The sequence below is a fragment of the Camponotus vicinus genome, unplaced genomic scaffold (assembly GCF_025532165.1).
Source record: "Camponotus vicinus isolate PSW18456_S1 unplaced genomic scaffold, iyCamVici1.0 SCAF_14, whole genome shotgun sequence".
Lineage (NCBI taxonomy): Eukaryota > Metazoa > Arthropoda > Insecta > Hymenoptera > Formicidae > Camponotus > Camponotus vicinus.
In genome coordinates, this window is record NW_028141950.1 from 1,785,033 (window position 1) to 1,807,470 (window position 22,438).

The window sequence follows — 22,438 nt, forward strand, 5'->3', positions numbered from 1 at the left end:
AAAACTGAAGTGACACCTGGTGGGTTACAAACACAACTTCAATTCATTGATATGATCGAGTGTGTCGATAAAAAAAACTAAATCAATTTTATGATTCGTAATGAGTGGATTGATAGAAAGATGATAAATTGTTATTTATATGGATATTCGAAAACTGAAGGACGTACCGAAACGTTTCATATATAAGTATATTTATGTTAATAAGAGATTTGCAAATTAAATATAAACGTTTGAAATTTACCGCTATTTTTCGCTTCCGATGACGTCATAAATACGTCATGAATACGTCATAAAACCATTCCGGTTCCAGCCGTATTGACACATGCTCTTTGCTCCTTCCTATCCTACTAGTATTCTTTATTCAATGCTGATAATACGTAAATAATATGTTGCATTCAATTTATACGTGTAAATATCACTCCCCTTTAATTGATAGCTGATGCTGAAACTTTATCAACGTGTTTGTATGTGGTAAACGTGATATCCAATCCAATTGTTAAATCGGCAGAAGATTGTAGATCATGAAAGAGATGTTGGCAAATCAAACCACTGGGATGGGATACACTAATTCTTTTGTCAACGCTAACAGTAAAGATGCAGGCACCAGTAATATTACAAATGATAATAATTCAAGGAGATACGCTATGCTCAGTACCGAATGGATTTCTACCATTGGTGAGGAATTGGGTATGCATCCATTGCCGGATCCACTGTTGAAGAGATTAGCCGAAGATGCTTCCTATCGCTTGAGAGAAGTTCTACATGTAAGCAAATAATATATTTCTACTTGTACATTATGATAATTGTAATGTTATTCATCCTGAAATTTCAGAAATGCGTTACAAGACTGAGACATAGTAAAAGAAGACGCTTAACATCCATGGATGTAAATGCAGTGATCACCAACTTGTGTGATGCAGATCCGATTCTTGGTGCACCAGAATCAATGCCAGAATATCATACAGAAGCTAAGGTGTATGTGCCTAATGAATCTATCATTAATCTTTCTCACCAAATAAACGAGCCGTTAAATTTTTCTCAAACTAATGTGCCATTTCTGCAAGGTAAACTCTTCAATGTTTATATTATATTTGTAGCCTTCTCTCACTTTTAATTTTCTAATTTGTGCATTCCATGTTGAAATATATATATTTTTCTCTCTCTTTTTCTATAGATAATGAAATATGTGACAAGAAGTTGACAGAAGCACGTATCAGTTATGCCAAACGTGCATTGAAAACTTTATTTAATGGCTCGCAGAAAACTTTTCAAGTATACAGAAATAAAAATTGTTTTTTAATATTTTACATTATTATAATTAGATTAATGTAACATTTTGCATATTTCTAGGTTTTGCTTAATGATTGTGCTACCAATGTGCATTTAGGTGATGAGGGTGTCGTAGATAAATTGATATCTATCGCTAGGTCTACGTTAATCTTAAATAATGCGCAGTATACGCGCGTTTCCACACGTACCTGCGAGCTCATAATTGCCATTGCTAGCAACAGCGAAGCTATCTATCCTTATCATTTAATATCGGTAATTGAGAGCAAAGTTTTTTTACACATGCATATACATCTTTCTGGAACTCTTGGATATATCTTGTTTCGATTTATTTGTTTTCAGGTAGATAAAATGACCGACTTATTATTGGAATTATTGCTGAGTCAGAGTTTCATACATCCGAATTTGGAAGTGCTCTTTAAAGAGTGCGTGCTCAAGTTAATGCTTCGCTGGCCGTCGATCGCCGACAAGTAAGATTAAAACGTCCTCGCATTTTAAGAAATAAAAGATTGATTTTTCTTGGATTAATTTGTATGTCGACAGATATATGCCAACATTGAAGAATGTCCTTTTAAAGAAGGAAATAGATAGTGTGGATCATTATAAAAAGAGGATAATGGCAGTGGAATTGTTAGTGAGTCTTCAGCCATTTATATTTTTCCAACACGAGGTCGAACACACTCTTTCCATACAAAATATTTTGTATTATTACGCTTCATCTGGTTCGATTATTTGGGAGCAAATAGCTGTTAGTACTGGATTTAATGTTATTCTAATTTCTTTGATATTTGTTGCTTCTGCATATTATTCATATTTATAATCATTATAGCTGGCTGTTTGCGCTCTCGTAAGATCACAAGGTCATTCCTTGGATCTTACCCCTTTGCTTGAGCACTATGGAGATTCATTATTACCTTATTTACCTACTAATGACAATAATACAAGAGAAAGACGCAATAAGAAGACTGGCACATTGCCTATTATCATCAAGAGCAAGATGAAATACGTTGAAATCAGACCGTTACTTAACAACAGAACGCTGTGGGATCGACAAACCGCATTTCCAGATTCTACCCTGAGAGGACCAAGACGGGAAATAAGGTATGCATCACATAAAATTCGATATAGTTAATGTGAGGACGTGAATGTGTACATTTATATTACCTAATTTGAACGTGGTTGTTATAGGTTTGCGTTCGCTGGTGGTCGTCCAGTTCCTCCCAATAACTTAAGGCGTGTCAGTCTAAGAGCTAATTATCATATTTTGAGGAGCGATCTTCAAGCTACTCTCGCTCTAGTCGCATCACGCAGACTGCTTGTAGTTAAAGATAGAAAGAAAGGTCCGTATAATTTTTATAATTTAGCACATGTTTGTTTATAAATTAATATAAATTTCATTTATTCAAACATTATTATTATTACATAGCAACATACTGTCACTGATTATTTCATTATTTGTATTACATTAATCATGATTCTAAATTATTTTCATTAAATCTTAAAGAAATTATTACATTAGTTTTTTTTTAATTGTAATTTCTGATAAGTTTTTAATCGCGTCTATTTCATTTCATAAATTTTTATTTTACAAATTTCTATTCCATTTGGCGTGAATTCCTGTTCACGTCATTCAAGATAAAAAAATTTTTTAATTTCTTAGTTTGTAAATTTTTCTATTTTTATTTTAAACGAAATAAAAATTGGAAATTTATATATTCTTTCTATAAAGTACTATATATAAAATAATCTACTACACATCTTACATATATTGTACAAATCTTAAATCTTTTAAAGACAATCCTGTAGACCTTGTGGTAATTCCGTATGTACCAAACAATGCGAATTAGTTAAACACGTGAGACGAGTATGTATTCTAACTGGTAGCTGTAAAATAATAATGTTTTTTTAATTTCTTAATTATTTCCTTCATAATTCCAATTCCGACATTTACCTTTGCCAGACGACGTCGACTCAAAATTCCTTTTTTGTAGAATAATGTGGAAGTACCATTCCATATAACATATACATCTTCTTTCTAAATAGAATTTTTGTTTTAATGCAAGGAAACAGAGTCAATATATACTACGTTATTAATATTACATACTTTGTTGTAATCTTCAAAGTTGTTCTTATGTCTATTTTCCATATGAAATCTATTGTTATTTGAGCATATATGTCTTGCATCTTGTAATTCAATGTCGAATTGATTGTAACTTATTGACGATTGTTTTGATATTAAGAATCCAATATTTTTTATATTCATCGCTTTGCTCACATTTTCCAACCAATGGATTATATATGCAGTTTTATTATACGATACGTTTGGCGGTATAAATTGAGGTTTTGTTATAAAGGAATAACCTACTAAGGGCACGTTATATTTAATTTCTAATTGATTTTTTTTAGTCGACTCATCTTGAATATCAACTGCTTGATCATCACAAGCTGTATTTCTTGTATTTTGTCGCCGATATGTCTCTGCGTACATATGTATTCCTATGGATATACATTTCACTTGAGGTTTGTCGATCAATTCATCTTCAATAGTTGCCATTCGATATGTCGTGTTTTCTTTTATATTTTGTCGCCGATTATTTCCTGCACAGATATAGAATAATTTAGTTTGGTCTTTTTGTCTGTAATCTATGTCGTCACATCGTTTTTTTTCAAGAATTAGAACTTCTATTCTACTAATGTTTAAATTACTCGATGTATGCATCCTTTTTACTTTTGATGTTGTATAATATTTTAATATTTTTTAACAACTTATAGATTTTCTCGTACTTAAATTTATAGAAAAAATTGCGTAAGAGATTGCATAAAGAGATACTTGCTATATTTTATCCAGAAAGATTCTATTTTTCCGACACATTCAATATAAAATTGCTTCCTAGCAGATTCTAATTGTAAAAAAGCGTGCTCTGTCAAAAAGATGAAATGTTTCCCGTAATGCACCGATAAATCATCATCATTTATCGTTAGCCGAGACGATTTCAACATTTCGCAACCTATGCGAAAGTTGGAGGTTTCTGTAGAAAAATAAATCAGTAGTATAGACATGACAAGCTTAACGTTAAAAATTGTTAAGATTCTTAGTCGTACGTTTGCAGTGGTAGCGTTTGGAAAATTTTTTGTAGGTGAAGTGAACCGGATATTTACATCTAGCCAGAGGCAGAGCGTCGAGAATACCCGTAGCTAGTTGCCTGAGAAGGTTGTTTCGGTCCCACTCGCGATTGTCAAGACGTCTATAAGTAATTAAATAATTTCTATTAAAAAATAAATTGGATCATACGTGTTACTATTGAATATTATACCGTAATTTAATGCAGCGAACATAATGCGCATCGCATTTATTTAACTCTTGTATCAGCGAGTCCACGTTGTATCTCAGCTTGGAGAGCATCGTGGGTTTCTTGGCTTTTCCATTTTCGTGATATAGTTTAGTCTTGTTAATTAAATGATATAGAAACGTATTCTTACTCGCGCCAAACGTTATAGTTATCTCGTCCGGGATCTGTATCACGTTTTTAATATTCATTCAGATTCGTAACAGCTTTTAGAATCACACATATGCGATCAGATTAAACGCATCGTTCGTACCTTATCGGTATTTTTGGAAAGCAGATCGTTAATGGAATACTTTACGGCACCGGCGTAATGTTGAATAATGAAATTTTCGTTCTTCACTTTCAAGAATCGCCTGGTTTCGGGACAATCGTTGGCGCATACTTGCCGTATTAATGTCGCTGAATCATTCGGGACTGTCGACAAACATACCTATACGAAGATTCACGGTTAATTATTCTACATATTGACTTCACACATAATTCTTATTAAATATATATATCGTAAAGATTATTGAAAACACATTACGTCGTTGAGAGGAGCGAACAAACGTTTCTCAATCGTATTTAAACTATCTTCAAACAATCGCACAGTCTTCGACGGTTCTATATCCTCAATAAGACCCTCTTCCTGCAAAATCTTCCGACGAAATTCCACACACTTTTCCATGAAATACTGCTGCAGTCTCTCGTTGACATAATTAACGCCGAGTTGCTCGATGCCGTTTACATCGAAGCACTCGAATCCGAAGATGTCCAATATTCCTGAAGAGCGAAAAGATTGTCATATCGGTATCAGTGTATTAATCTCGCCGATTTCAGACAGTGAAGAGATTTCTGATACCCAATCGTTCAGTGAAGAGACGGACAGACAGGATCCTGTTTATAGAATTGATCAACCAGTGAAAAAGAAGATCGTACAAGTGGCGGATGATACTGTGCAGCCTGTAACGGCAAGCGTTCTTCGTGTTGAGATTACGTCGACAAGTGATGTGACGTCTCCAAGAATTTTGCGGATTTATCAGGGTGGACGTAAGTAATTCGGTGATGTCCTCTTCCTGGAGACCAGCCAGCTTGCACGTGTTTTCCAAGGCTTCCTTGGATTCTGCAAATCATGTAATATTACGTGTTCTTCATCGAGCCGTTTCATTCTCATTATACAATTCAAGTCACCGATGAAAACATAAATGAATGCGTCTAATGGAAAGATTATCAGTTACATATACGTTGGTCATCGGTATCAATCCTGCAATGATCCTCCTCTTGCGTAAACCGTATGTTGCCCATATGAATGAGCAAGGAAAGAATTTGGAAGATATCTTTCTTCTGATCCTCCGTAAAGCCTAGCATATCCATCGTCTTCAGAGTATCTTGAAAATCGTTTCGAAGCTGTTGTCCTTTTGAAGAATCTAGATCGCTCGACATAAAATATAGCGCATCGCTCGATAATCTAGTATCGGCGAATTCTATATCCGTCAACGCAGCCATCATCTAGAATGTACATGGGCTTAATGAGTATTAAATAACACAAGATATATCATAAGGCTCGGTGAAAATCACCTGACTAAAAATCTGAAAATTGTAATGGCCCATTGTAACTCTGTTTCTCTCCAGAAGGTACGAGGATACCATCGCGCCGCAAATACTGCCCATTTTGTATTGGAGCCACATGAGCTCCACATGTCTCGAGCTGATCTCATTTTTTTCGGTAGACGCTACTGTAAAAACCGATATCAAACGGCAGGCGTTTGTGATTTTCTGCACAATCTCGCAGGAAGCTGCGTCTCGTCCCCGATGCTTGTCGGTAGATGCGTTTCTGGTGGTCAAAAATTCTAACGCCTTCCACGCGTTGAAGGTCTTTCCCGTTCCGGTTTCACCGTTCAGGACGATCACCTTCACGAAGAATGTAGAAGTGTTATTGAATGTAGACGTGTTATTTTGTCCGAAATATAAGGATCACGCGCACGAGGAATGGATTAAATTTCCTGGATTTACCTGGCTAGGCTTCCCGAGACCTTGAACTATTTTATAGCGTGCTCTAGCCGCTACAGTGAATATATGAGGTGTTACTTCCTTACAAGTTATCCTTACGTTATCATATAGATTGTTGGCACGCGACAAGTCATAAATATCATCGGTGGAAACCTCGCCGTTAGGATTGATTGCCAGGAGGAGCGTATCGATCCACGTGTAAATCTGACCTCGTTCAAAACGCTCCAAGAGATAATCTACAACTATATATAATTCTATAAGAATTATAGAATTTTATCAAGCGGTAACATTGAGACGCCAAGTATATAGGAAGAGAAAATTCGATTTTCCGACTTGACGGAAGGATATTTATGAGGAGCAAGAAACGTTTTATGAGAAGTATAAAATAAAAAATGTGCGTATACTATTTTCCTGTCGGACACTCAAGTCGTCCATCACATCCCAGATGTAAGAGCAAATGTCAACACGTCTTTGTAAACGCACAACGTGGGAAACGACAGAAATGTTTCACTGACACGTATCTTGCCGAATGTATATATTCCACGCTTATCGCTTTTGTGTGTGTATATACATATACATATACACAATTATATATTTACTTTATATGTATTTATATTCATACGCGAAACTTGTTGTTATACGCGTGACACAATTTGATAATACGAGTTTCAAATTGAGAAATATATACAAATGCGTGTGCGTGTTCATGCGAACAAAGTATGTCAAGGCATCACGTATGTTGTAAAGCGATAATAGAACTCGGAAAGAACTTTACAAGAATATTTTTCCGATGTGTAAAGGATAGTCGATTTGTATTCACAATTGGGTGTGAAAAGGAAAAATACTCTAGCCGAATAAAATTGTCTTTATTGTGACATTGGGACTAGGCAGGCGAACGTACGATTAAAAATTGGAGATAAATCGTCTTGACAAGTATGAATTCTTATCATGATTACACAAGAGTGAATATTTTTCATTAATTATTTATTGATTCACCTAATTAATCCGCTATCATTGCTACGTCGCTAGAATTAACTTAGAGATGTATTGTGTTTGCGCGTATTTATTATTATTATTATTATTATAATATTGGACATTAAAGTAGAGCGTTCTTCTTCGAAGATGATCATTATATGAGAATTTTTGAAAACTGTGTAGACTTATCAATTAAATAATTATGATCGAACAATCATCGGACGTTTTGTCAGAGAATAAATATGTGATCGCTATCTTGTATATCCTTTATTTGCCATAACATTTATTATGATGCGACAACACAATAGATTTGCAGTTTTTCGAAATTTTCGCTCTAGTTGTAGACTCGACCAATTCTCGCTCTTTAGAAATATAATAGCGGATGATTAATATCAATATCGATTATTCATCGATAATATCAATAAAACTATGTCGCTCAACTTATTCTGTACCAGATCTATTGATTTGTTATCAATAATAAGCGGATTTCGAATAACTACTCGATACATTTCCACAAATACTCGACTGTGTTTCACGAAAGATTTCCCTAGTCCATATTTTTCTATCATATATTTCTTAAAAAATTAATGAGATTCATATACATCTTTCTCTTTTATTTTTTTCTTCCTCACTTTAATTCTCTCATTCTCTCTGTTTCTACTTTTGCATACAATCACCGTATAAATTAAAATATAGACAAATGAATATGTATATAATTATTATATAATATTTAGTTTTTCCTGACCTTTTTTATTTTTCCACATTACTAAAAAATTATTACAATACACACATCCTTTCGTTTGGATTATATATATACATATATATGTATATATATCTCTAATTCGTTTCAATTTAATTCGAAAGTAAATCTTTTCAAAATTAAATTTTTAATGCACTATACATTCTTCTAATATTTTTGAATCTATCAGCAATATTGTGCAAAATGTTACACGCTAATACAGATATAAATATATATTTTCGCAAAAAGTATACTGGGATACATGAGAGACAGGAGAGACTAAATATCATATATCAAATACAGACACTTCATAGCACCAAGCGCATACCAAACACGCAATAAATTAAAGCGACAAAAATGTGGAATTTACATAGTACCCTGGCTTTGCTAATTACGATGGTATGTAATCCGTCACAAGAGGTGTGATTTCTACTTCTTTTTAAAACGATTTAAACGTATATAATAATATTTGAATAATGCTGGTAAATAAATCGGAATATACTTTTGCATGTAACGTTATAAACAATAATTAACTGTATTTAATTTTCATTGGATCACAGCGAGTGACGTAATTGTAGAGAGAAAACTCACCTGACAAATGCACAGCGATATATATAAGTAATCTGTATTTAATAATCTCTTTCTTTTCTTCTCTTGAAAAAAGAGAGATTATTAATAATCTCTCTTTTTTCAAGGAAAAGAGAGAGATTATTAAATATACATTACTTATATATATCGCTGTGCATTTATTAGATGAGAAAAAACAAATTTTAAAATATATACATAAAAATGATAAAGTAGCAAGTTTTATGAAATATTGGCATGTATGTCGAATAGAAATATCGGCCAAAAATTCTAAACTTGTCTCGTCGAAAAATCGGATTAATTTTTTTCGATTATAATTGTATATTATGTTTGAAATAAATTTTGTATTTTCATATTTACAGTAAATTATATTACAAATTTTTTTTCAATAAATATGTTTTCCAATAAATATACATATATGTATATCTGTCTTTGAAATTTTATTCGAACTAAAAGATGTAAAGAGTTTTTATATTTCAGACTGCCGAAATGAAATCGTGCGAAGAAAAATTCTACATACATGTATTATTTATTATTTTTCCCATTTATTATTTGTCTTTATCGATTTCAACCGATCGTTGAATAGATATTGCAATTTTTTGCAATAGATTTTTAATTTTACATTCGAATTTAGATGAAATTAATTTTATCTTTAATATTAATAAGTGTGTGCACTCGTATGTGCGCGCGACAAATTATATGTTGCTCGAAATATTCGACCAGGAATAGATGACTTTTTTCGCGCTCGATACTCTACGCAAGTACGTCATATAAGTACGGCGGTAAATTATATTAAACGAGCGCGTAACGATGTCGTTACAAGGAACGTGAACTTTGTGATGCGCGATAAAATTAATTACGAACAAGAATAGGTGGAACGAGAGATCGTTTGGTGGATCGCTTTTGGACGTCCGAATCGCGATCGAAACGTTTGATGCAATGTAAACTAGTATAGAATAGTAAACTAATTCGCGTTACTTATAGATCGTATTCAATAAATAATTTATCTAATAGATATATATTAATTGTGTAAAAAGTAATGTGTAAAATATTGGCTTATTATTGTCAATTTAAGATAAGATTTATCGGGGGAAAAATTATAGAAATTTATAAATCGAATGCATTCATAATTAATTCTATCTTGCATTTTCTGTTCTTCGAGAGGGATTCGGACGTCTGAAACGAAAGAAAGTTGCTATACATAGATAAGATAACATAATCAAGTATCGCCGCGTCCTTCCTATCGTTAAAGTCGAAGCTTCCTAGGCGTCGGAATAAGGGATTTGATTGTGTTTCCTTCTACCTTGACATCGCGTTGTTCCGCGTCGTTCGAATCGCACGGCGACTTCGCGGTGTCCTTCGACTTGGTGAACGAGCCGGACACGAGTGTCTCTGACGAATGTCTCCTCGCGTGCGCGTTGACACGACGTATCGGGGTCTGTTCCTGACGGAGTCTTAACGTATGAGGTAAACGTTCGGTTGGCTTGCGATGGCTTCCGGCGGAATTAAGCTCGGAGAGCATCGAGAATCGTTGACGATCCGACGAGTCACTCCAACTGCAATCGAGAAGAATTGTCATGGTTACAAGTGGATGATGTAAAAATAAGTAGTACGAAAGATTCAATTCGAGTAAAACAAATTTTAAGTCAATTGAGAAAGAAAGGACTCACCGCACATGGCTATTCAAAGCAGCGTGAAACATGATGAATTGTAAATCTAATATATTATCGCAAAAGATAATTTTGGGGATATCGAGATAATGTAATTATCGCGTTAGCATTGAGGCGAAAATATATTAAGTTACTGTTACATGCCAGGAACATCGGTTTTATAAATACGAACTAGCAAGCAAGATTCATCTATGATCTACACGCATCCACGCACGCGCGCGAATGCATTACAAGTAATCTCGAGATTTATATCGACTCTTACAATGGAGAAAAATTAGGCTCTTGTCAGTCACGCGAAATGCAATCGCTCGATTATTTTCTCCCAGAAATGAAAAGTGGATTCATCGGACATGACATAAAGCTGAACATAAGAAATAATATAAATACAAAAACTGTAAGTGTATTTTGTAACTATTCAACCAATCTCTCAATTGCATATTATATATTAATTATATATCAATGTCATAGTGTCATATATAATTATATATATATATATATATATATATATATATATATATATATAATTATATATATATATAAAATAAAATTACTATACTTTGTATCAAAGTACAAAATACTAGTAAACTGAATTTAACTTTACTTTGCAAGATTTGCCTTGGTTGAACAGCTGGGAACAAAAGGAAAAGTCAAATGACTTAATCGCATGCAAAACTGAATATAATCGTCAATAACGAATTGTCAAACAAGTAGCACGAAAATAGAAGAGGTGCATGAATATGAGAGCGTTAAATGCAGAGAGGAGTACATATCCCAATAGTAAGTCACACAGACTGACGCACTCTACCTTCCCGATCCTGAAGCTGCTTCGCGTGGAATTACCCGAGTAAAAGGCGGGACCAGAGTAGCAAAAAAGAAACATATTTATGATACAGAGGAAGATATATATTTTAAATGCGATTGTCAGTGGCACAAGCGTAACAATTCGCGTAAATGCAACTTTTTATTCGACAGTGATGGAACTTAATTAATTACGAGAAATATTTTACATCAAGTTAAAGATTAGAAGAATTAAATGCATGTATAACAATTTAGTTTATACGAATATTATTGTCGATTGAACAAAATAAACAAGATAAACTCTCACCTAACGAGAGGCCCCATAACACCATCCTGTGGGAGTGATTGTAGGAGCGAGGGTCCCGCCGATACTGGACGTGTCTAAAGTGAGCAAATGAAAAATGTGTTTTTGTCTTTAATCGAGTGCGATAAAGTAACGATAATAATGATAATAACAAACGAAATATACTCGCAAAAGAAATGCGACTATCATAATAAAACAAGTGACAAGACAAAATCGAATGTAAATGATATATGATGAGGGGGTTGAATATATGTGATACAATTATATAAAAATACCTTCTCGGTTTGCGTAGCGGCGTTACACGTGTCCACGGAGGAAATGTCGTTATTACGCGTCGGTAAAATGCAATTTTGAGCATCACCGTTCTTAGGTCCTTGAAGCTTCGATATCTGGAGCTGCGAAAATCAACGAAAACATTAGTAACACTCAAAGTATTTACTTTTTTTCGATAACAAACATTCTAAGAATGATTACCGAGTTAGGATTTAGATCTCCGGTCGAAGCGAGCTTTTTGCACAGAGCAATACGTTAATCGCGATGAACGATTTACCTCGTTATTTACCTCAAGTAGCTCGATGGTACGATCCCGCAGTTGTATGGTACGATCCCGGTCCTCCACTTGGCCTTGAAGAAACACTACTTGCCTCCTCAAGTCCGTCAACTCGTCCGCGATGCTGTTGCCACCGCTTCCAGGTGACGTGCTTACATCAGTAGTACTACCCTCGTTCAGGTTACAGAAGAGGCCATTCTACAAGTGTATCGGCAATTATTATTTTTATCTTCGATTGAAAAATAAATATATATTCTCAATCTATTTTTTTTTAATAAATTTCATTATAAGAAACAGCATATTAACCTTCGGATTATCGAATGGGTTGAGAGTTTCTGCCTAAAAAATCAATATGTAATATTAATAGCTTGTACGTTTATCTTTAGCGTCGCTGATAACTCGTATATATCGTCGGGACAAAGTAAAAAATAGTAGTATGACAAAAATTGATCTCTGTCTCTCTAATAATTACAATCTTCATGTATATGAATATGAATGATTTTACTTAGTCCCGCACGGATTTAAATTTTTATACGGATATAAATTTTGATAAATATAAAAATGTTACACATACACACACACGCATGCGAGTGAGGTGATAAAAATTAGTGACAAAAATGTAAAGAAAATCAATGCAACGTACCCTCGTCAAATCGTTCTCCCCTGACTTGAGATGTAAAATCAGGAAGGACGACGACAAAAATGAAAAATAAAAAGAATCGTGTTAATATAAAAAAGGCAAAAAACAGCACATCGTGTATACAAGTAACGGAATAACGCTTGCGGTCGGATAATGTGTAACGCGAGCTGAAAGCAATTGTAACACTTCGACGGCGTACAAAACGCGCGAAACACATTTTTGCGTGACGTAAAAAAAAAAAAAGAAAAAAAGGAAAGCGATGTGCAAACGTGAAATGCAAGCGAGCAACGATGCGTTTATCATTATTATACCTCCTGAAGGACTCGCTTGAGTTTCAGAAGCATCGTCTTTATGGAGACGATGTCCTGGAACATGTACTGGTACGTTCCGCGATCTATCCTGAGGCTTGACTCGTCCCCGGAATCGACGCACGATGATGAAACCTGTGGATCAACGAGACATTGCGTGAGCGCGACAAATTGAAAATTAAATCTCTGAGAATGGAAAAATAAAAGATTGCAACTTACACTTCCCGACGTTCTCATAGGACTAGAAATCTGACGATTGCGCATGTTGTCTAATGAACGCGGTGATTCTGTTCCGGATCTGCTGCGTAACAGCCTTGACATCCTGTCACTTCCGATTCTGAAACAAAAAGAGTGAAACTCGTCATCTCTCATATCTACACGCGGATATGTCTACGTTCCCCAAGAGGATTATGCGATTAGCGTCTTTTTCAGCGTTCTAACAGTATTCTTTTCATTCTCTAAAACAAAAGGAACGGAATAAAGTAATTTATCATGCTACAAACATATACATCGAGATATAAATATAGGATAAAGACTGATTACACGGATTAAATTATAAATGGTAAGCAGAGAGTGGTGGCTCCTCTCAAAATAAATGTAAACCCAATAGTTGAAGAAAGCAACGTAATCGCGCATTATCCAACTCTCGTCGCCAAAATCGCGACAATCGGTATCCAAAGGAAAGAAACTAACAGCATCTATGTAATCTCCTGTTATATATCTCACATCTCTCCTATACACGCTACTCGGAAATACTTTTTTGACAGTGTCTTCGTTTCCTCCGGTCAGACGAGGGGATTCACTACCTTCCGGGGCTATTTTTGGCTCGCGAGGCTGCCGCCGAGGAAGCGGCGATCGCGCCGACGACACCGCCAGAAGAGGAAGAGGAGACCTGGCTGGTGCACGTCGCCCTGGGTTGTCGCGGGGGCGGCGATCCGTTCGTAGGCGTCGAGCTCTCGGACGAGAGGCCCGAGTCGTCGCGTCCATCCTCGCCGCCGATGCCGTTCTCCTGGCTCGACTGGACGCGGACGCGCGTTGGCAAGCCGGTGGTGCGTCGTCGGGCACCCTTCGAGCTCTCGGACGACGGGGAGGCCATCCTCACGAGCAAAATCCTCGAGTGGGTTATCTTCAAGTTCCAGGTTTCACTGAATTCACTGGTGAACAGGACACTATCGAGGAAGTTTTAGCGGCTCGTTTTCGAACTTTAATCACGTGTCGAAGGACAGGTGTCACTTAGAGAATCGTAGTAATGTACAGAATGTGCAAGCGTTGCAGGAATAGTCCCGTGACGTTTATCGCTAAGTGTGACAGCTCGTCGGTAAGTCTCGTACGCGAGAACGACGCGATGTAAATAGAGGATGGACAGGCATATTTAGCCGGACGAAATGGAGGGTGAAATGCGAGAAAACGCGGTAGGGAGGATTTAACGTAAGAGCTCAAGAGCGAGCATCTCACGATGCGTAATACGGTGGATATGCAATCGCGGTCACTTTCCCGAAATGCCGGTCTTAATTACACGTTCCGTTGTCGCAATCTAAATTACGCAAATTCGATCACGAACGTCTCCTCGTCGCGAACGCGAGGATTTCGTCCTTGATGACATCGTAAATGAAGTTATGAGATAATAACGTGCAAATTCGAAACCTGTAGACGGATCGATAGACAGGTAAATAAAGTGCAGTCGGAAAAAGAGAGAGGAAAATAGACCTGCTAAACACGATGCACGTTGGTCTAGATCCTCGTTCGGATAATGGTAACGTAATATTATGCAGCCTGACTACTAATGAGCCCTTTTTTTCATTAACGCACACCGCGCGAGTTATTTATTTAAATTATAAATTAAATTAAATTTAATTATTTATCCAAATTATAAACAGTCGTCGGGTTACGCTTCTGTTCAGTTAATTTTGAGAAACGCGAAGATAATTCGGTTAATGTCGCCATTTATATCTCGCATTTGTTGTCGTCCCTTTCTCTCGCAATTAACGTCTTCAGCGGCTTCCCGAGTTATTTCGTCTCACGATCCTTCCGTTGCCGCTCGTTAGCGTTCACCGACTCTTCTCTACTCTTTTCACTTCATTTTCATAACAATATTAAACTCAAACTCGCGAAGAAGTTGAGTCATTCCGCCAAGTGAAAGTTATCCGGCTGAAATCTTTCGGGATACGTAGTCGCTACATTTTACGCTCTTGCTCCGAGTTCTTGCGTATCGACGAAACAAACAAATAGCATTTTGTTATATTTATTTGTTTGCATTTTTTCAGAGAAATATTAATATATTTTATATATTAAATATATATATTTTATATATTTAATATATTTAATATATTTAATATATTTAATATATTTTATATATTTAATATATTTAATATATTGTATACCTCGCATTGCAATGCCCGTGATCGTCTAATAGTTTGAAAAACTGGAGCATCGTCGCAAAATTATAATTACAGTTTTAAAATAAGACGCACGCGATGCAAATTTGGCATCTCTAACGTGACACATCGCGTGAGCGAATGTATGCTAATTTCGGTTTATATCCTGGAGACTCGAAAAATCAATATAATCTTGTGTGTCTACGAGCAAATCTTAATGTCACATTAAATATACGACCGCGGCCTCGCATCATGTAACGCAGTAATGCATCATACCTATCTGGGGTTGCAACGATTCACGCGACAGCGATGACGTTCGTGAGATGAGACGGTCGAGAATAATAGTTTAGAACGGTTGGAAAAAAAAGAGCAAATAAAGTCAATGTCTTTAGAAACTTAAATGTCGATGCAACGTCAAATATTCTTATATGAGTCTCAAATAAAACAATATATATTGACCATCAATTGGACCATCGTTGTCAATATTTAAGACCCATCTAAGAATATTTGACGTTTCTTTGACATGACAATTACGTATAGTGCAATATTGCTTTACCTTAACCGAACGTTCCCTCGCGTAAAATCAAAAAGCACGCTCATTAAACATCCATCACCAACACCTACCGCGACCGCTCACTGGAGACCCACTGTGAATCACTCATCGGGAGCAAACATTTTTTTTTTTTCAAAATAATCAATCACTTGCCAACGGGAGACTCGTCATCGCGCGAGGCCGCGCGTTGGGCGTCCCGTTCGATGGACTCTCGTCGAGTCCTTACTAAGGAGTGCGGGCAACACGTGGAATACTAGGCGAAGTTTTCGACGCACGGACGGTGTTTCACGGCGTATATACATTAACCGGTGCATCCGTCGGAATCCGACCTGCGACGGTCGCCGGCAGGCAGACAGGATCACCAAGGACCCCTCGAGGGGATACACGGGAACGCGTGCGCACCTCGCACTACGACGACGAGCCTGGTTCGATATCGCTCGTGGTGGACGAGCTAGAGGAGAGGAGAGAGAAACGACCGAGAAGAGAGAGGTAGGGAAAAACAGTAGGGAGGGGAAACAGCTGCAGACGGTAGAGAGGAGGTGGGGATGATAATACAAAAAGCTGCGAACTATTGAGTTTACGATATCGAAGTTTACGATAGCGATCTCCCCTCCTCCCCCCCCCGGGCGAAATATTGCGCGTCTTTCTTATCGAAATCTTTTTCCCCTCTCTTTTTTAAATATATTTATTATATATATTTATATTTTAGTTAATTTTAATAAATTCAAATAAATAATAAGGTTAATTAAAATATATATATTATTATTATTATTATTTTTAATTTAACTTGCAGAGTCGGGATTCTGTCGAAATTAATGAGCATCGCGAGTTTATCCCACAAGAGTTTGTTATAGATTTTATTATGAAAAATATCGTAATAAAATGAGTCATTAAATTCATGCTATTTTCGTGTAATTAAATTCGGCACGCCAATGAATATTTATCGGCTGTCTACTCTAATTGGACAGGCGTGATCTAATAAAATTGAAGCCAGTCAGATCAACGACCAGCTTGATTCATCAATAAATAAATTCCCAATCGATACGAAGAAAATTGACTTGTATCATTCAATAATATCTAATCATGTCGCTTCTCTTATCTCTTCGGATAAAACTTCTTGGAAACCTATAAATTCACGACAAAATAATTCTATGTAATATAACTTCTCGTCATACAAGTATGATTAATTATTTATTACTATCGGATCTTATCTTGATTGTGATTCAAGTATTTGATCGATTCAAACAGGACATCGAGATTATAATATTAAGTCGCAACGAGTAATCATCAAGAAAGATTGCCCGTCTATTCAAGAATTATAGCATCTTCTTTAAAATTCCCCTTTTCAAATTAATATATAATGCAGTATGGAATTGCTCAACTTCTCGAAATGAGAGGAGTTTAGAAATTACATTGACAGAGAAAGAGTAAAAATCTCTCCGCGTCTGCAACAGACTCGTCTCCGAAGTGAACGATCAATACTCCAGTTGGCCGTCCTTTAGCCCTTAACCGTGTTTACGCACGACGTTTCTACCCTCCTTGGCAATTTTTGCTCTGGCACGGCTTTCCACCGGCGCCGAGAATCCGAGATTTATGAGGCACTTTTCATTTCCAACGGTAGTTCCTCGCGGTCCTTTTACGAGAGAGCAATCTATCGGAATTCCAACGCTCTCGGTGAATTTTTCACGGCTCTTTCATCGAGCACCCCCGAGTTGGCGTTTCATAATAGATGATCGCGCGCGTCTGGACGAAAAGATTCACTGACGGAACATTTCCGACATGAACCCGCTTCTTTTATTATTGTTCATTAAATCACGGTTAAATTATAGTTACAGTAAAGTTAATAAAGATGAATTTTCTTGCGCGCGTGTCGTTTACAGCAAAATTTTGCAAGATGTAAGAGGCTCTTTTGGATTATTGACGGCAATATTTTCCGCCGTCGACCACAGCTAGTTATCGTTACGAGAGGTTTAGTAAATAGACCGAAAAAATTCACCGTTACACGATAAAACCGCGAAGGAGGTAGCCCCAAGTAAGTTGTTTCCGCCAAGGCAAGCGCGACTTGGAGAGAGAGAGAGCATCATGGAAAATGAGAATTGCGTGCTCGTCTGATTTTTTTCTTCAAAAACGAATAGCGATCAATATCATGCATACATTATTCTATCAAGATACAAAGAGAGAAAGTAACAAATAATAGCAATTCGAGTGGAAAAAAAATTCCTTTCATCGACAATTTCGATTCTCTTTCGCACAATCTCGTCACGAATCGATACGTATTTGTCTCGCTTTTACAGTCGCGATCAATGATTGTCCGAATTGAAAATTCGACGCGCGAAATGGCAAGGGAAGAGAGAGGAAAAACATCAACACGGCTAACTAGTAACGCTCTGATTGACGACGAAATCGCGCTGTTCAGCTCGGACCGATCGTCTTCGTCGGTTCCCGTCATCGACATGAGGTGGAAAAGCTAGAAACGAACATGTCTATATTTACATCATAACGTTCCAGTTCATCCTCGAGTGAATATCGATTCCAATTATTTTCGCGACTCGATGAGTCTCGTTACATCACGAGACGTTCGTTGCCCGTCATACATGGCCCGGAGAAACCGGTTTACCGCGACGGTTAAACCGCGATTCTTTAAATCTGATGGCCAAGATTAGAGAGGAGGTCCGATCCTCTCTCGCGACCCAAATCTCTAAACTCTAGACCGATTATTATATAATGTTATAGCCGTTTATCGGCTCGCGTCGATGGAGATGTATAAATAAGAACAAGTGGTTCTGCGAACGAGAGGAAGTGTGTTTTAATAATGCAATGGAGGATCGTATACTTATACAGTAGCACGCATGAGGAAGACAGAAATATGATATACAATCATGCTTCATAACGTCGTGTTCTAGAATTATAGTCGGCACCACAACGCCTCTTTCTCTCTCTCGCTCGTTCTTACAACTTATGGATAGTACAACGAGTACATACACCTGGATATAAATACTTGCATATACGAGTGCCGTGAAAATGTTGAATTCGACGGCTGCTAATATCGCTGAATCAATTCTAACGCGGATTCATAGTTTGCGATAAAAGAAAAACATTTTCTTCTTGATATTAAGATGTCTGGTGTAATATCACTCGGTGGATTGCACTAATTTTTTATAACAAGTATAGATAATACAAACGAGAAAATTGGAACTGAATCAAATCAAAGAGCAAAGACAGAAGAAATTGAACTCGACGCGAGAAGAAGTAAGAAGGATTAAATTCAATGAGCTATTATATTATAAAGTCTGGAATATGTTTCTTGTACTACGCTAGATAAGTATACGTGTTGCGTTAACATGTGTCATTATTGCTACTTTCCGCATATATCTGGTTTAAGGATGCATACACAGTAAAAAATTGTGCGTCCATATGTTAAAATTTTCTGTGTTAGCACGTTTTGGTTAGTACTTTAATGTAAAATTAACATACAACCTATATGTTATTATTTTTATAACGTTTTCATGTGTTACATTTATGTCAACTTCATAACTTAACACTTTGTATATGTCTCTTAGAAATATTATTTTGAGTATTTTGAACATAATCATTTTAAACAATCAACATGTCTCAAAGTCAGTTTAACATTCTAAGAAAAGTTAAAATGAATCTTCAAATAATCAAATAATCTTGAACTTTGACATATAAAAATAATCAAATTTACTAAAATCAAATGTTTCTATTACAAATAATTTAAGTTAAAATAATTACTATTATATGTTAATGTCCTCAACATTTCTTCCGAATTATTGTAACTATTTTTTCATGTAATTTTTAATTAATTTGTATGTTATTTTTACATTATACTTAAAGTCACAATAACCAAAATAAATGTAAAGTATTGTATCAATTATTTAACATTTTTGGTTTGTCAATAAGTAACATACGACGAATGAGTTATTTTAACTTAAAATTTAGAGTGGACTTTCTAGGACGTGTGAAAAATGTTATAATTAACATTTTATTTTTTACTGTGTATATAATCACAGAACTAACGCTCTTCAAGCTATTGCTTCCTGACATTCCCTGAACTCTCTGAGTTTATATTCTTCGAAAAATAAAAAAAATATATATATATATATAATAGTTTTACTTCCGCAATATCTCAAATGTAAAGCTTAAATAAAAAGCGCCTTCGAAAAAGCATCCTGTAATAGGTCTTACTTGTGGAAAAACGAGGCTTTAGATGCAAGGAGGGATTATATATATAAACTGTGCTTACGATGTACAACGGGATGATCGTATTTCGTGGTTGCTCATGCTAGAAATTGGATGTAAGATAACGGTAAAAGTATCTCATAGGCAGGAAATGAACGATAACGCGGAAAAATGTTTCGTGGATACAGTCATAATGGACGAGGATAAGCACGAGGCTACGAGAGATCAAAAAGAATATTTACTGCAACGTAACGACCTAATAATTTAAAGATTACAAACAACTAAGCATAAAGTCAACCGCTCCGAATTATTGAAATAATTAAAAATTAGGTAACTAATGGAATGTACATTTATATATTTTTATATTGATAGCAAGCGTATATCGATTTGTAGTCGCATCTTCTATAATGATCTTGGAAGGAAGAGTGACGTCAAATTGAATTATTCATCACCGCACACAGAGAAAGAGAGATCGCTCGTCTCTTCTACGAAGCTACATGTCTACATCTGACTAATTTTTTATAATGCCACGAGAGTATACGATTAATTAATTAATATTTGATAACATGAAGTGATTACCCTTCGCGCGCTAACATCTACGTATTTTAGATAGTACGAATGTGATTATATTAATGTTGAAAGCGACGATCGTCGGGATGACTAGGCTGCATCTACTACAAGAAGGTTGCATCGAAACTAGTTTGGACCGGTGTTTGCGACAATAGGACGACAATTTTTGGAAGGATTCGGCTTTCGACCACCGTCTTGGAAAAATACGAAATTGGAAAAATAATCTCTATCACCCTCGCTACTACACGTTTCATTCCCACCGCTCTGTACTGGTACGCTGTGCTAGGAAGTCACCAAAGTGAATCGTCCTTTAGAGTAGCGCTATTTACCAGGACAAGGCGAACCGACCGTGAGTCTCGGGGTGGGTTACTCTTTATTCGCGTACTATGCTTCTTTCAACTACACTTCGACTATACTTGAGAATTAGTATTTTTTGCGACTATAATAAAGACGCATTGTGTAATCTCGAAAGTTGCCTGACTCTTATAAGTCATGTGTAAAGCCATATTTTTCCTTAGATCAAAGAAAGACGAGTAAATTAACGAGATAATGAGCTTTCGCGGGGAGTAGGTTGGAGGACTAGTACCCTTTGAGGTAGCAGATTTCCTATCCAAGTCGGGCTCAAGAAGTTGGAGTAGGATGGGACGTATATAACTGGTTATTATATATTATTCCTTGGAACAAAAAATCAATTCTCCGAGAACGCACGCAAGAAGGATACGTAACAGCACAAGCCTCAAAACGAATGATAATTATACACGAAGTCTGTTAAAGGATTTAAAAAATTATATCTACAAGTTGACGTTAATGTACAAAATTATCGAACTAGGAATTACGTAAGAAAAAATTCTTACATTAAATAACAACAATCGCGTGATACTCGTTTTATAGAAATTATGTAAAAAGTATATACTTTCACTGCAAATTATTCTGACTAAACTTCGAAATTGTACTACGTATTGAAAATAATATTTGACGATACGTCACTCCCTTTTTTCTTTATCATTTGATCGTAGCCTAAACAAAAGTCACACAGGTCAGCATAAAATCACGATTAATTGCTAAATTTTTTAATTTAGCGACATCGCGTGTTATCGCTCGGATTCTCCCAATCATGTCCGCTTCTCTTTCACGCTCCTGGCAACGTCTGTCCGTTTATCTCGTAAGTGATTGCGCTTAGATAAAGAAAATTATTTTCTCTCTTTATCTTCTGAGTGATAATATTTTTTTGTTCATTGTAAAAGCTTGATGACGCTGCATCCACCATTTCATTTTAACGTGATCAGCTTTTCCGATTTTTTTTTACGCGCGATCACTCACGAGTTAAGCCTGCGTCCGTATGTTATTATTACTGTAATCGGCTTGCAGTTATCGATTTTGCTTAGTCGACATTCGAGGGAGGATCGGCGGACCCCGCTCGCTAGTTAGGGTATGTCAGCTGGTAGTAGTCTCCACCCGCGGAGTCCTCATCGGGGATTTGTAATTGCTTCACCCGTTTTATTAGCGCGCTAGAACACAGAATACTGTCGCTGAATTGTGGCGTCTCCT

General features: G+C 36.2%; 3 protein-coding genes across 12 annotated transcripts in view; 1 reads left to right on the forward strand and 2 right to left on the reverse strand.

The window, feature by feature from the left end:
* The first annotated feature begins 315 nt into the window (after window positions 1-315).
* On the forward strand, window positions 316-14,726 carry LOC145965260 (uncharacterized). Its single transcript, XM_083088681.1, has 9 exons — window positions 316-764; window positions 833-1,064; window positions 1,175-1,272; window positions 1,351-1,542; window positions 1,630-1,757; window positions 1,831-2,035; window positions 2,117-2,388; window positions 2,476-2,627; window positions 13,960-14,726. The coding sequence occupies exons 1-9, from the start codon at window positions 522-524 to the stop codon at window positions 14,427-14,429; spliced, it is 1,992 nt and encodes a 663-aa protein (XP_082944807.1). The 5' UTR covers window positions 316-521; the 3' UTR covers window positions 14,430-14,726.
* Window positions 2,833-7,129, reverse strand: LOC145965258 (uncharacterized). The gene is made up of 13 exons (XM_083088679.1): window positions 7,028-7,129; window positions 6,627-6,865; window positions 6,192-6,524; window positions 5,858-6,122; window positions 5,476-5,736; window positions 5,161-5,396; window positions 4,888-5,064; window positions 4,602-4,801; window positions 4,390-4,532; window positions 4,122-4,316; window positions 3,392-3,885; window positions 3,239-3,322; window positions 2,833-3,171 (listed from the first exon to the last, which is right to left on the reverse strand). The coding sequence occupies exons 1-13, from the start codon at window positions 7,056-7,058 to the stop codon at window positions 3,076-3,078; spliced, it is 2,754 nt and encodes a 917-aa protein (XP_082944805.1). The 5' UTR covers window positions 7,059-7,129; the 3' UTR covers window positions 2,833-3,075.
* Window positions 7,471-22,438, reverse strand: part of LOC145965257 (uncharacterized) — a 34,357-nt gene continuing 19,389 nt past the window's right edge. For 4 of the 10 annotated variants that reach the window (XM_083088670.1, XM_083088669.1, XM_083088668.1 and 1 more), the window contains 8 exons: window positions 13,412-13,529; window positions 13,196-13,327; window positions 12,888-12,911; window positions 12,551-12,583; window positions 12,245-12,442; window positions 11,970-12,089; window positions 11,698-11,771; window positions 7,471-10,478 (listed from right to left, as the gene is read on the reverse strand). In XM_083088670.1, coding sequence (XP_082944796.1) covers window positions 10,169-10,478; window positions 11,698-11,771; window positions 11,970-12,089; window positions 12,245-12,442; window positions 12,551-12,583; window positions 12,888-12,911; window positions 13,196-13,327; window positions 13,412-13,529 — 1,009 coding nt within the window. In that variant the 3' untranslated portion in view covers window positions 7,471-10,168. Of the gene's footprint in view, window positions 10,479-10,592; window positions 10,602-11,397; window positions 11,414-11,697; window positions 11,772-11,969; window positions 12,090-12,244; window positions 12,443-12,550; window positions 12,584-12,887; window positions 12,912-13,195; window positions 13,328-13,411; window positions 13,530-22,438 lie in introns of all 10 variants that reach the window. The other 6 variants (XM_083088674.1, XM_083088675.1, XM_083088671.1 and 3 more) reach the window with 6 other exon arrangements.